Genomic DNA, 15,376 nt, shown 5'->3' with positions numbered 1-15,376 from the left:
GGACACACTGATGGTTGCTGTCTCTTGTCTCTTGGCATTGCTCAACCCAGCAAGGCGTGGAACACCATTCAAAAAACAGTGTCCAATTATGCGTCCGGCTATAACAAAAAAAATTACTTTCCAAAAGTGCCTGAGAGGTGGAAGGAACAAGATTGTCTTGCTCACCCTCAAAGAGCAAAGTCTTAACTCCTAGAAAGAAATGGTTAATTTCTAAAAATTAAACAAAAACATTTAATTTGAAGAAGGAGCAGCAGAACAAACAAAATCAATCAAATGTACCTGTGTTTTGCTTAAGAATGAAGCCATTCTGAAGATTTTCCATCACTGTAGACAGCACATACCTATTCACTCCCTCACCGATTGCTGTCACCTTTGAAATTAAAACTGTCATGGCACATATAATGTGGCTATTATTTGGTGCATAATTGCGGCACCTAGTGGTGCTTTTTTGTATAACAATTAAGCTGAAGGTATTTTCCTATTGGTTAATTTAGAACATTGTGATTCTGAGGGTAAAGGTAAGCTAGAGAGAGCTGGAAGTAGACAGAAAATCTCCATGAGGCTAGACAAAGAGCTTCTCCTCTTTTTTCCTTCTTGTTGTGCCTGGGACAGCCTTTGCTTGTAAGTTCACTTTTATTTCATAGTTTATGTCATAAGCAGATAAATATGTTTTTTTGTGAACAATTGTTTTTATTGTTTTTCTTTCTTTTTTTCCCTTTTTCCACATTTCCCTCACCCCTTCCTGACAGCCCCACCCAGGCGTATCAATATACTTTCTGACATATCCTAAGGAAAAAAAAAAAAATAATAATCAAATAAAATAAATGTATAACAACTCCAGCAATCAGTCATAACAGTCCACTTTTGAAAGTTCACTTTAGTACAAGAAGCAGCTTCACCTTTTCAAAGGCGTTCCGCCACCTTCTCAATGTCCTGGCTTTGGCACCATGTATCCAGGCTGTTGATAGCTCCATAGATATAATGTCCAGTAAGGTTTGAGTCCAAATATTTCTGCACAACTTAAAAGTGTAATCCCAGCGTTTTGTCAATGGAAGTTTTGCAGCTGTAAAAGCTGCCAACAGCAAATTCCTCTGCCATGATGACAGATTAAGATTAGAGAAGTTGTTACGAAAAAAGAATAAATCTGGAGGTAAATGTAGTTCTTCCTCAATAAGAGTGGATATATCCGATGTCAATTGACTCCAGAACGTTGATAACGTAGGACAGGACCAGAAATAATGCATAAAAGTTCCTAATTCCCCTAGGCAACACGCATCACATAAGGGAGAATTTGTCAGTTGCATGTGGTATCGCTTCAATGGAGTAAAATATATTCTATGTATAAATTTTCAATGGACTACTTGGTGATTTGGATTTTTTGAGGATACGAATGTTAAACCCCAAATATGGTCAGGAGAGATGTTTTGTAAATCGTTATTCAGGTCATTTTTCCATACCGGGATAATTGACAGAGGGGTGTATGTAGATTTCAGTAAAAAAGAGTAAATGTTAGAGACCGAATTTGGGGTGACATCACCCTGTAAAATTAACTTGCGCAAAGGATGTATGGGTAGCTTTGTGTTTGTTAAAACCCCATTAGCACGAAGTGCTGATCTAATTCGTAAATACATATAAAAAGAAGTAGTCGGTATATCAAATTGAGATTGAAGGTCCTGAAAAGACTTTAGGCCTTCATCACTGTATACATATTTAAATGTTTTAACGTGTCTCTGAGACCACTGCGGGCAGCAAAAGGGAGCATTAACAGAGAGATTATAATTGTAAAAAAGTGGGGAATGACGATGCAATTTTACAACTGATCCTGTCAGTTTTTCTATGGTTCTCCATGTGGATATTAAGTATGATATTATAGGGCCAAAACGTAATTTACATTGTCTGATAGATATGCCACTAAATATCAAGTCCTCCAGATTGTGTGGTGCAACAATAGCCTCTTCAATTGGACGCCACGATGTACAAAGATTTGGGTTAAGCCAAACTGCCACTGTTCGCAGTACAAAAGCTTGGGCATAGGGCATATAAAAAGACAGTTTAGATCTAAGCTTGTCCCAAAACCCAACTGGTGGAGGGAGGGGAATCATACATAAATAAAAATGTATGCAGGGAAGAACATTCATTTTAACTGCCGATATGCGTGCATGTAGGGAATTAGGGAAATGAGACCAATTGGACAGGTCAGAACTGATTTTGGATAAAATGCCATTAAAGTTTTTTGTCGCAGTGTCAATTAAGGAAGGAAAAATTTCTTTACCAAGATATTTAAAGGATTTGACAATCGGGATAGTGCTAGGAAATTTTATCGTATTAGGGTCAAAATTAAGTGGGAGAAAACAGGATTTATTCCAATTAATCTTGTAACCAGAGAGGAGACTAAAATGATCAAATAGTGTCAAAATATGGATAATAGAATGATTTGGCTCGTCCAGAAACGATAAAATATCGTCCGCATATAAGGATATATGATGAGCTGTATTGTTAATAACTATTGGTGAGATCAATGACGATTGGCAAACAGCCCGTGCAAAGGGTTCAATGGACAAAGCAAATAGCAGGGGAGAAAGGGGACAACCTTGACGGGTCCCTCTGCCTAATTAAAATGGTTGTGAACAAGTATGTCTTGTTAGGATAACTGCTGTTGGATTGGAATATAGAACTTTAATCGTGTCTATAAAATTTGGACCAAGACCCATTTTTTCTAAGACTAACCATAAGTAGCTCCATTCGAGTCTATCGAACGCTTTCAGAGCATCTAGAGACAATACTGCATGTAGGCAATCTGTCTGGTCCGAAGAGTGAATAACATGTAGTAGACGTCTAAGATTGTCTGAAGCAGTACGTGATTTGATCTTGTTGGACTAGTTTAGTCATAAAAGCTTCTAATCGGCAAGGCAAAACTTTAGCATATAATTATATGTCTGAGCCTATCAATGAAAGTGGACGGTAGCTAGCACATGAAGTAGGGTCTTTGTCCTTCTTTAGAAGAACAGATATAACAGCCATGTTAACTTGTTGACGAAAAAAACCTTTCTAATGGAGTGTTGTATCATTTTATCCAATAGAAGAGGGCCCAATTCAGTCCAAAATGTTAAATAAAATTCACTCAGGATTCCGTCTAAACCGGGAGCCTTTCCTTTATTCATTAGCTGAAGTGCAGATTCGGCTAAGACTTCTGCCTCAGAATCTGTAAAACATGGTAAGTTAAGCGAGGAAAGGAAATATAAGGTGGCGTCAGTTTTGGATTTTACTTTAGATGTATATAGTTCCGAATAAAAAGAACGGAATGTTTCATTAATATCAGTTTTGTCAGTCAAGATCTCACCAGCAGCAGATTTAACGATAATGTTGGCAAATTTCTCGTTACTCGTTAGATGTTAGCTGCGCTTCAAGATCAGATACCTTCTTAAGGAGTTGTTTATTGTTCCATGATGCATACGATACTGAATTGTTTCTAATAAAGCCCTTCACTGCATCCCAAAGTATACATGGATCATCCACCGAACCCTGATTCACTTTAATAAACAAACTGTGCCCAGTACGCTTTATCTTGTAAAACTTTAATGTTAAAACGCCATCGTGGTGCCCGTGGCGGCTTAGGGGTTATTACTAATCTGAAAAAAGTACTATTATGACCTGATAAAGTCATAGCCCAGATATCTGCCATGGGCACTAATAATAGGAGAGATCTAGATATAAATACGTAATCAATTTGAGAGTATGTTCTGTGTCTTTTTGTTAAAAATGTATATTTCTTCAGGGACGGATTTAGAGAACGCCATAGATCTAATGTACAAGACATAACTGCATTCATATCTGCCCCTAAAACCACCTCACAGTCTGACATATCCAAAAGATAGGTAGATAAAGCAGAGTAAAAGCTCGGGTCTCCGGTAGAGGGGGCATAAACAGAGAGAAACGCAATTTTTCTATTAGCAACCAGAGTTTTAACATGAGCTATTCTGCCCTCCGCATCGTCGCCCTTTTCCAAAACAGTAATCTGTAATTTCCTTCGTGCAATAATCATAGTACTGCTCGTTTTGCTGCCCGCAGTGGAATAAGAAATCACTTCATAAAATGTATTGTTACACTTGTGAACATCTTCTCCCCTCAAATGTGATTCCTGGATTAAAGCTAGATCAATCTTTTTTCGTCTTAACAATTCCAAACAGCTCGTACGCTTATGGGGATCATTTAAACCATTAACATTCCAGCTAAGAATATTTAAATCAGTCATGACTATCGGATGCTAGATTCACTGTAAACAAATTCTTACCAAATACAGCATAAATAAAGCATATCACATTAAATTGGAGTCTGTCAGGATCCCACCCCCAAACCCGTCCCAATAACAACACCAAAAAATAACCCAAGAAAACCCACCCCACAAAACTACTGCAATCTGAGCATACTAACAGCTCAGGCATGCCTACCTCACCGTCAACAATCCGTGGCAACCACATTGGTCTATGCACGTTAAGGACGCAAATCCCAGCTCTATTAAACAGTGAATTATCATAGACTGAAAACAATAAACCCACTCTATAAAGCAAGTCATTTTAACAGCGTGTGAAGTTCGCAAGCGAGTGGCACAACAACAAAATAGGAAGCTCCAGTTTCTTCAATTTTAGTCCAGACTCATAATCGGCAGTCAGAAAACAAAATTAAGATGCTGCTACCTCTCGGGTTGCAAATTAAACCGGCTCCATTTCTGCAGAGGTCGATTGAATCCGGGAGACGAGGAGCTGGTGGGCTTCTTCCGGATTGTTCAGCATTTTAACTTCTCTGTGATTAAGACCTTGAGGATCGCTGGAAGAATTAGAAAGTTCTGAATGCCTGCTTCCCTCATCTCCCTGCGAACTGTAGTAAAGGAGCTCCATTTCTTGGCCATACAAGGGGAAAAGTCGGGGAAGAAGCTGAGTGTGGATCCGCCATTGAATTTCATCGGCCCGTTTTTCCTCGCCTCGCGAAGGATCAGATCTCTATCGCCTTACTGGAGGAGCTTAAAAATGAAGATCCTCGGTTTCTGTTGGTCTGTGCTTGTCTTGCTGTATATGCGACGTGCACGCTCGACTTCCACCTCCTTGCCTGTTAGCGATGGGAACCACTGCTGCAGCGACCGCCTGATGAAGCCTACCGGGTCGTCCTTTTCGGCTCCCTCAGGCAGCCCCACCAGCCGGAGGTTGTTGCGCCTGCTCCTATCCTGCAAGTCCACCACCTGTTGCTCGATAATTTCCAGTCTGCGAGCATGGTCGTTAAGAGTTTTCTTCTGTGCCCTCTGTTCACCTGTTAGCTGGTCAAATCTCGAGCACAGTGATTGAACCATGCTCATCTGCGAGGAGAAGTCTGCCCTCAAAGCTGCTAGCTCTCGTGTCAGAACGCTCTCCAGCCTGGCTATAGCGTCCGCCATGTTAGCTTGCTCCGTGGAGTCGTTTGACTTCAATTTCTTCTTTGTTGGAGGAGATGTTGGAGTCAAATTAAGTTGCTTTCGAGTGGTAGCCATAAAGGAGAATCAGACAAATCGCCCGAAATCATAGCCAAAGAGAATATTAAAGAAAATAAGTCCAAAAAGAGCCGGGGTCGCGAGAGCGCCTTCAACGTGCTTGTGGACTCATGAGCGCATCACGTGATCTCTGCTAGCAGATAAATATGTTGTAGATATAATGTTGGAGCAATAAATAAGCTATTTGTGTGTTTAAGAGCTAAAATTCTAAATGTTAGAAATCTAAATGCAGTTCATTGGGTAAATTGTTTCTATCTGTAAACAATGTAAATTCATGTGTATTGTATTTTGAAGTAGATTGTAAATAAATCATTGTATATTTGTGTTCTTTGCAGTTTACAAAACAAAGAACCAGGGAATTAGCTATCTGTCATTGGTGTGTAGAGGAAAGCAAGCTTTGTCTCATTCACTTCTCATTCATCATCAACCTTTATATGCCTGGGTGGCATTTGCAAAACATGATGTCTGTAGATCATTACCATTACCTCAAGTAGATAAAGAAGCTCCTCAGCTAGCATAGCTGCAACCAAGGCTCGAGCTAAGTTGGAGGCTGCCCAAGCCAGGGCTGCGTATATTCAAAAGGAATCTGAAGTCATGATTGAAAACGCTTAATTAAAGGTCACAGAGGCACGTATGGAAGCGACTTTAGCAGCTATAAAGCAAGAAAGTGAGGTAGCTGCAGCTATGGCCGAAATGAAAGTGCTGGAGGCAGCAGTAGAATGTGAGAGCGAAGATAGGAAGTCAGAAGTAAAAGAAGTTTCAGAACGTGTTCACAACTACATTCAGTGTCAGGCAGAGGTAGGGCTTGCAACTTCTTTAGGAGCTGAACCGTATCAGCCACCCCTAGAGCCCATTGTTTGTGAACTCAGAGCTGAAACACCAATAAGACAGTATCAACCCAGAGCTACAAAGAACAAAGTTCTATATGAAAGGCTGAACAATGATAGAAGACAGCAGCCTCAGAAGTCAGCACCTCCGATCAACCACTTGCCCTTTGAATCTACACCACAGCCTGCATTTAATTTAAAGATGCTAACACGAGTGAGATTGCTAGGTATTTGGCACACCGTGAGCTACTTAACTCTGGACTCACAAAATTTGACGATTGTCCAGAGAACTACTGGGCATGGAGGTCATCGTTTATGAATGCCATAGAGGGATTACACCTATTAGCTAGTGAGCAGCTAGACCTCATATCAAAATGGTTAGGAGAACAGTCTGCAGGTGAGGAGGATTTGAGCATTGCATGTAGGCAATCCTACCAAAGGTCTTAGACAGACTTGGGAGCGTTTGGAAGAATGCTACGGGTCTCCAGAAGTTATTGAAAAGAGTCTTAAATCATGTTGCCTTTCCTCTATTCACATTCTTCTGTGAATTCATCTGCAGAAAGGCACGGACACGCAATGACCCGAGCTTCGTTTCTTCACCAGGAACCCAAACCTCAGTGAAACTGGAACATCCAGCCAGGCGACAAGCAAAAAGCTCAGTCTACACCTGTAAGACGGAAGTCTCCTTAGATGACACAAGTCAATTAAGTGGTCTAAGCAGCAATTTGGAGGATGTTGACAAGAAATGTCCCCTTCACAAAAAAACTCATCCTCTCACACGATGTAGAGGTTTCAGGAGCAAGCCATTAGTGGAGAGAAAAGCATTCTTAAAAGAAAGCGGCATTTGCTTCAGATGTTGTGCTACAGTCAGCCATCTAGCCAGGAACTGCAGAGCAGCAATCAAGTGTATGGAATGTGGCAGTGATGCTCATGTCTCAGCCTTGCATCCAGGACCTCCCCCTTTTATCCTCCCTCCTTCAGAGCATGGCGGGGAGAGAGAAGCTGAATTGCCACAATCTGCAGTCACATCAAAACATACCGGAGTCCACGGAGATGGTAGAAATGCAAGATCCTGTTCAAAGATCTGCTTAACCAAGATTTATCCAGAGGGCTATCCAAATAAGGCAGTCAAGCTCTATGTGATCTTGGACGATCAGAGCAATCGTTCACTTGCCAGAACGGAGTTCTTCGAGCTAATGAATGTTAAAGGTGTGAACTCAGCATACACCCTACACACATGCTCTGGGACTACAGAAACCACAGGGAGAAGGTTTGATTGTAGAGGCCTTAGATGGAAGAACTAAGCTGAAATTGCCAACCTTGATTGAATGCAATCAAATGCCGAATGACAGGACTGAATGCAGTCCCCTGATGCAGCCCACTCGCATCCTCATCTAAGGCCCATTGCTCGTCATATTCCTCTGCTCGACCCAGAAGCCAAGATTCTTCTCCTCCTGGGTCGTGACATCCTTCAAGTTCACAAGGTGCGTGAAAGACGGAATGGACCCAGTAACACATCCTACGCCCAGAGACTTGACCTGGGTTGGGTCATAGTAGGAAATGTTTGTCTAGGGCCAATGCACAAGCCTGCAGCTGTGAGTTTGAGCTGTGACCTTTTTTTCTCCTTGTCCTAATCAGTTTTGCGTTAAGGAGAAGTTTGGTGACAACCTGCTGCCCAAGGTTTCTCTAGCCTGTGACAACCTTGTCTTGGATGACATCATAGGGAACACCATCTTTAACAGGTCAGAAAATGATGACAAGGTTGGACTGTCTATTGAAGATAGACTCTTTCTAGAAATCATGGACAAAGAGATGTTCATGGATGGTAGTAACAGCTGGGTGGCACCACTCCCTTTCAAGACGCCACACCAGCGGCTTCCCAATAATCGAGACCAGGCATTCACACGCTTAAAATCTCTTCTCTCACGTTGGAGAAGAAGCCAGAGATGAAGACCCATTTCTATGACTATATGAAGAACATCTTTGATCGTGACCATGCTGAGGTAGCCCCTCCGATGCTACAAGGGCAAGAGTGTTGGTACTTACCTATGTTTGGGGTGTACCATCCGCAGAAGCCAGGTCAGATTAGGGTCGTCTTTGACTCCAGCGCACAAAACCAAGGCTTCTCCCTAAATTATGTTCTTTTAACTGGACCAGACCTTAACAATAGCCTGATTGTGGTTTTACCTCGTTTCCGTCAGGAACCAGTGGCTATCACTGCGGACATCGAGCAGATGCTCCACAGTTTCATTGTAAAAGAGGAAGACAGAGATTTTCTCCGCTTTCTCTGGTTCAGGGACAACGACAGCAGTAAGGAGATAATCGAATACCGAATGAGGGTACACGTCTTCGGGAACAGCCCGTTTCCTGCTGTGGCTATTTACGGTCTCCGACGCACAGCTAAACATGGTGAAAAGTAGGGGTGAAACGTTTATTTAATTAATAAACTCAGCGCGCGGTATTTTCGCGACTTTTATTTTGACAACGCGCTCAGCGTTACGTCACCCTGCCCGGGAACAAGGAGACGGAGGTTTGAGCAGCGGCAAAAATGGAAGTGGCGAGAGAAAACAGCGATTTTAAAGGAAAAAAAGCATTTTATGTTCGAACTGTGACCTGTACTCGGTGCAGTGCCAAAACAGCGCGTTTTAATGCTGCACCATCTGAGCCGGGGACACCCGAGACGCGAGGACGCCGAGAGAGCAGGTAAATATAACTTATAATAAATCAATGAGATTAACATTAATGTGAATTAATAACAAAACGACAGCGCTTTGGAGTGTGAATTAATAGAAGCACTGTCTATAATGTGTGGTTAGTTTATTAGAACAGAGTTCATACAGGCTTTATGTAAACAGTAAACACATCGCTGTGGAGTTCAGAATATAAACAATAAAAATGTTAAAAGTTAGCTAAACTGAAGTTACTTTGGCTGGAAACTAAATGCTTGATTTCTTCATCTAAGAGTACATTTGGCCGGTGAGACAAAAAAGTATGAACACTGTTGTTCATATAAGGAAGTGTGTCTCTTATTTATTGGGTAAAATATTGATTACCACTAGTGTCTAATGTGCCCCAATGCGATAGGTGTCAATCTTAATAAATGCACGGCCATGAACTTATTATTAGAGTTATTAGTCTTAGTGATGTAATTAGACCCAAATAGTCCAACATATAAATAAAGAAAAAAGCAACATTTGTAATACTTGTGTGTCACAATTATTGCACAGGTCCTGATATATTTTGGAGAAGCGGCTTGGTGGTAAAAGAATGCAGCACACTGATCCAACACTGGCAGAACTGACAACGTCTCAGAAGCTAAGATGCACAACACAAAGACGATGTTTATGCCTTTTTTATTGATTTATACCCTATATTTGTTATTTACAAGAAATCCAAATGTGAAAGTAATGTAATTAAATTAATTTTTTTATTGTGGTATTTATTTATTTATTGTGTTTTATTTATTTGTATTTGCAATTTGGAAATGTTGTGAATTTAAAAATATAACTTATCTAAAAAAGGAAACCAATTGGTCATTCATTATTGAGTAAAATTCCTTTTTAATTGCTCTTTAACAAAAAAAATGTTTTATCCGATTACTCAATTAATCGAATCGATTTTTCAGTAGAGTACCCGATTACAAAAAGAATCGATAGCTGCAGCCCTAGTGAAAAGGAATATGGGTCGGATGTCTCACACTTTGTGAAGTGAGGGTTCTATGTAGACGATGGGATTTTGTCAATGCCCACTGCTGCTGAAGCTATCGACATATTAGCACAAACACAGAAGATGCTTGCTAACTCAAATTTGAGGCTTCACAAGTTTGCATCCAACAGTGAAGAAGTAATAGAAGCATTCCCAATTGAAGACTGTGCAAAAGGACTCAAAGAGCTTCAGATGGAAGTTGATTCTGTTCCCATCCAACACAGCCTTGGACTTAGTTGGAACCTGAAGAAGGACATATTCACTTTCCGTGTGGCTGAAACGAAGAAGGCCTTCACACGCAGAGGAATACTTGCTACAGTCAACAGTCTTTTTGACCCACTTGGGTTTGCTATGCCAGTTACCATCCAAGGAAAGTTCTTGTTCCTCCTTCGGAGGAAGGAGCTTCATATATTCTCAGATGCGTTCCAATCTTCTCATACCATTCCCAGATTGGAACTGGGAGCTGCTGTTCTAGCTGCAAAGATAGCAGAGATAGTCACAAGCGAACTAGACCTCACTCTAGATGCCACCGAATTCTATACAGACAGCAGAGTGGTCCTAGGGTATATTTACAACCAGACAAGACATTTCTATGTATATGTGGTCAATAGAGTGCAACGTATCCGAAAGGTCTCTAGCCCAAGTCAGTGGCATATGTCTCCACAAGGCATAATCCCGCAGACCATGCCACTCGCTCTGTACCAGCAGCCTCGCTGACCTCCACAACATGGCTCACAGGACCAGCTTTCCTGTCAAAGGTTGAGGAACTATCTCCGAAAGAGGAGAGGTTTGACCTCACAGCGATTCTCTTCATGGAGGACATTACTGAGAGCCATGACTTCTCTCATACACATTGTCCAGTCATACAAGACGACAGAGAATCAGAAGACATCCTGCAGATCATGGCACCACTGTAGAAGTTTACGCACAGTCGAAGAACTTTCGCAAACAGAAGCAGTTATCATCAAGAGTGTGCAGCAGGAAGCATTCAAAGAGGAGCTTGACTGTATTGCAAAAGGAAAAGACATGCCAAGGAACAGTCCTCTGAGAAAACTAAACCCTTATCAGGATGATGAGGGCCTTCTCAGGATAGGGGGTCGCCTTAAACACTCTGTCTTGGAGTTCAAAGAGAAGTTTCCTGTGATCGTTCCAGGGAGCAGTCACGTTGCAAAACTTCTCGTGGATCACTACCACAGTTGAGTCAGTCATCAGGGCCGCATACTTACAGAAGCTGCTGTTCGCTCTGCAGGCTACTGGATTGTAGGTGTTAGGAGGCTTATCACAAATGTGTAACATGCAAAAAGCTTTGTGGGAAAGTTACTGAACAGAAGATGGTCGTCTGATCGTCTTAGCACTGAACCACCAATCATGTATGTCGGCCTGAATTTGTTTGGCCCGTGGACAGTGGTTGCCAGATGTACGCTAGGAGGACAAGCTTCAAGCAAGAGATGGGCTGTTCTCTTCACTTGCTTGAGTACTCATGCTGTACACATCGAATTGATTGACTGCATGGACTCCTCCACCTTTATAAATGCCTTGAGAAGATTCTTTGCTCTGCGGGGCCCTGCGAAGCAGATTCGCTCAGACTGCAGGACCAACTTTGTATGGGCTTGTAAAGATTTGGAGATCATACTGACTGAACCTCATGCATCCAATGTGAAGAGGCACCTTAGTGAAAAAGGTTGTTCATGGGTCTTTAATCCGCCTCATGCGTCCCACATGGGAGGGGCCTGGAAGCGGATGATAGGTGTCGCCAGACGCATACTGGACTCTATGTTGCAGCAGACCAGTCCTTCTCGCTTGACGCATGATGTGTTGTTTACCTTCATGGCAGAGGTCACAGGAATCATTAACTCCAGACCCCTTACCCCTATCTTGACTGACCCAGACTCACCTTTCTTGTTGACACCAGCAATGCTGCTTACTCAAAGGGCCTGCACCCTACTTCCACCTCCAGGAGACTTCAAGGAATCAGACATCCATAGACAACAGTGGAGACAGGTGCAACACCTTGCCAACACCTTCTGGAGCAGATGGAAACATGAATATCTAGCAACACTCCAGAGCCGCAGCAAATGGCAAGAAGAACGTCCAAACTTGAAAGAAGGTCATATTGTCCTACTCAAGGATGCCCAAGCTAAACGCAATGACTGGCCCATGGCTCTTGTAAGGCCATTGCTTGCAGTGACGGAAAAGTCAGAAAGGTAGAACTCAGAGTTTCAAGACATGGGACAATCAAGTCATTCCTCAGACATGTTTCAGAAACTGTGCTTCTGATGTCTACAAAAGACTAAGAGTTTCCTGTGGACATTCTTCATCTTTAGGTTGTTAGGTAAAATAGTGGTATCTATCCAATACCAGGGGAGTGTCATGGCACATATAATGTGGCTATTATTTGGTGCATAATTGCGGCACCTAGTGGTGCTTTTTTGTATAACAATTAAGCTGAAGGTATTTTTCCATTGGTTAATTCAGAACATGTGATTCTGAGGGTAAAGGTTAGCTAGAAAGAGCCAGAAGTAGGCAGAAAATCTCCATGAGGCTAGACAAAGAGCTTCTCCTCTTTTTTCCTTCTTGTTGTGCCTGGGACAGCCTTTGCTTGTAAGTTCACTTTTATTTCATAGTTTATGTTGTAAGCAGATAAATATGTTGTGGATATACTGTTGGAGCAATAAATAAGATGTTCGTGTGTTAGAGAGCTAAAATTCTAAATGTTAGAAATCTAAATGCAGTTTATTGGGTAAATTGGTTCTATCTGTAAACAATGTAAATTCATGTGTATTATATTTTTAAGTAGTTTGTAAACAAATCATTGTATATTTGTGTTCTTTGCAGTTTACAAAACAAAGAACCAGGGAATGAACAAAATTCTAACCAAAGAAAGGAGAGAAAATATTTAAGTAAAACACTTAAATTACATCCCTGTGTTCGTCTTTCTCTGTATTCTGTGTGTTAGCTATCTGTCATTGATGTGTAGAGGGAACACACATTACGGACAGAATAAAAGCAATGGAAGTAATTCGAGAGTAGTGAAGCAAATCTAGTCCCTGCCTTTAATCACTGAGATTAAATAATGAATTACAGTACCTGTAAGTTTTAACATAATGCATAACCAAAAAAACACTGAATAAGAACTGAGGTAGACAGAACGGCATCAGAATGCACAATATTAAAGTAATTTAAAAGTGCAATTTAATCATTGTCACTAGAGAGGAAATCAAAAAAATGATGGCCCTGTTTCTTTCCACCAAGGAATCTCTCAAGCTTAAGGTGAAGTTCAGGTGGTCTTTGTCTTAACTGGCCTTAAGTATTGACTTGGTGAACAGTTAAGCGGCCTTGGCTGGATCAGGTTCTGTAATCCAAAAATATTAACAAAAATACATAAAGTCATGTTGATATGTTAATAGTAGAGTATTCAAATGGATAATGTCCTGGTTTGACATTAAAAATAGACTTTCATATCATATCAGCACAACTTCCTCCTATTAAATAGTGAAAAAACAGAAGTTCTCCTATTAGGCCCCAAAGCTGCTAGAAATAAATTATCAGACTTAATGTTAAATCTGGCTGACTTCTCCGTCACACCTGGTTCAGCAGCTAAAAACCTTGGAGTTATTATAGATTCAGATCTAGCATTCGATAAACACATATCTAATATTACTAGAACAGCTTTTCTACACCTCCGTAATATTGCCAAGCTAAGAAATGCCCTATCACTGCATGACGCAGAAAAATTAGTACATGCCTTTATTACCTCAAGGCTAGATTATTGTAATGCGCTACTGTCTGGATGTTCCTGCAGTAACTTAAATAAACTTCAGCTAGTTCAAAATGCTGCAGCCAGGGTCCTTACTAAAACGAGAAAACTTGACCATATTAGTCCAGTACTATCAGCACTGCACTGGCTTCCAGTCAAATTCCGAGTAGACTATAAAATTCTCCTGTTCTCTCCGTATAAAGCCCTACACGGGCTCGCCCCTGAGTATTTGCGAGACCTCATCTCCTATTATGAACCACCGCGATTACTTAGATCTCAGGGTGCTGGTTTCTTAGTAGTTCCTAAAATTCAGAGGAGCTCTGCAGGAGGAAGAGCTTTCTCTTATAAAGCGCCTCAACTCTGCTCTCGCGTCTCCTGTCCGGCCAGACTGATGGAAGTTTCTGAAGTTACTTCTCCATCCACCACCCACCACAGATCAGCTGCAGATCATCCATCTTATTCTCCACTACTGATTACATCCAAGCCATTAGTGGCACTATTATACTCCTGAATATATAAAACCTATGTGGATGTATAAAAGACTTTTTAAATTTTAATTTAAAAGCCGTTTGACCAGTGGTAGGATGGTCCCCCCTTAAATGTGAGTCTTGGTCCTCCCAAGGTTTCTTCCTCCTCCTGCAGCTCTGAGGGAGTTTTTCCTTGCCTTCCTGCCTACACCAGTTGTAAAAAGCGCTATACAAATAAATTTGATTTGATTTGATTTAATTTCAACTGTTAACATCTGAAAGAAAACAATACATGTGCTTACCATCAATAACGTCTACTGGTTGTCTTGACAGTGAAGTGCCAGATGAGCTTGCTGTTAATACAGACATAAGTAAAATAACATCAGCAAGTAGGATTACAAATCTAAATCATCTGTAAGTCAGCAGGGAGGAGTCTGACTTATTGGTACATTTGTCATAATGGGCATCTGACATTTAACGCACCATAGAAATACAATTTTGGCATATTCTGCCAAATCGTTGCCATTTATTTCCCCAGAAAATGATTTGTATAAATGTGCACACAAAATAACTTTTAAATATATTGTATTATTAAGCATAGTGTCTTGTACATTGACCTAATTGCAAAAGTAAGATATGTAATTAAAAACATTAATAAGAACTACTTAGAACACTGAAAAAGTAGCATTTGTTACCTGTTACACTCTCTAAATATAAAGTTTATCATGAAATATAATTATTAGAATTCTTCAAAGATGTAATTTTTTTCATACTTCATCTATAATATTTAAGTTAAAATACACATCACTCAGTCCTGTCACCACAACACATTACCCCATCTGGAAAATTTGGAACATTTTAAAAGTCACAGGACGTGACATCAGTTAAATCTTCTGAAGATCATGGCAAGACCAAAATTAAGTTACCTCATTAGTTTTTCTGTGTATTAATTATAACTGAGGAGCATCTCAACACTCTGTCCTTTTACCTAAATTAATTCTTAGATCTTGTTTGTTTATTTTTTAACAGGACTGAGTATTGTCTTCTGGTTTATTGATTTATTAATGTGAATATCAGTTAATGTAATCCACTTTTTTTCCAA

At 40.7% G+C, this 15,376-nt stretch overlaps 1 protein-coding gene across 2 annotated transcripts; it reads left to right on the top strand.

Annotated features, from left to right (window-relative positions):
* The first annotated feature begins 551 nt into the window (after positions 1-551).
* Positions 552-13,123, top strand: LOC125802385 (uncharacterized). 2 transcript variants are annotated; one of them, XR_007439449.1, is made up of 2 exons: positions 552-621; positions 12,886-13,123. XR_007439449.1 is itself a non-coding variant. In XM_049480277.1 (2 exons), exon 1 carries the CDS (start codon positions 11,419-11,421, stop codon positions 12,256-12,258), a length of 840 nt encoding a protein of 279 aa, XP_049336234.1. In that variant the 5' UTR covers positions 10,710-11,418; the 3' UTR covers positions 12,259-12,651; positions 12,886-13,123. The 2 variants fall into 2 exon arrangements, 1 of the variants encoding a protein (XP_049336234.1); XM_049480277.1 differs by lacking the exon at positions 552-621 and adding an exon at positions 10,710-12,651.
* Positions 13,124-15,376: the final 2,253 nt, after the last annotated feature.

Source organism: Astyanax mexicanus, chromosome 6 (assembly GCF_023375975.1).
Source record: "Astyanax mexicanus isolate ESR-SI-001 chromosome 6, AstMex3_surface, whole genome shotgun sequence".
Taxonomy (NCBI): Eukaryota; Metazoa; Chordata; class Actinopteri; order Characiformes; family Acestrorhamphidae; genus Astyanax; species Astyanax mexicanus.
The sequence above is the reverse complement of the archived record's forward strand: the minus strand, read 5'-3'. Positions and strand labels throughout refer to the sequence as shown.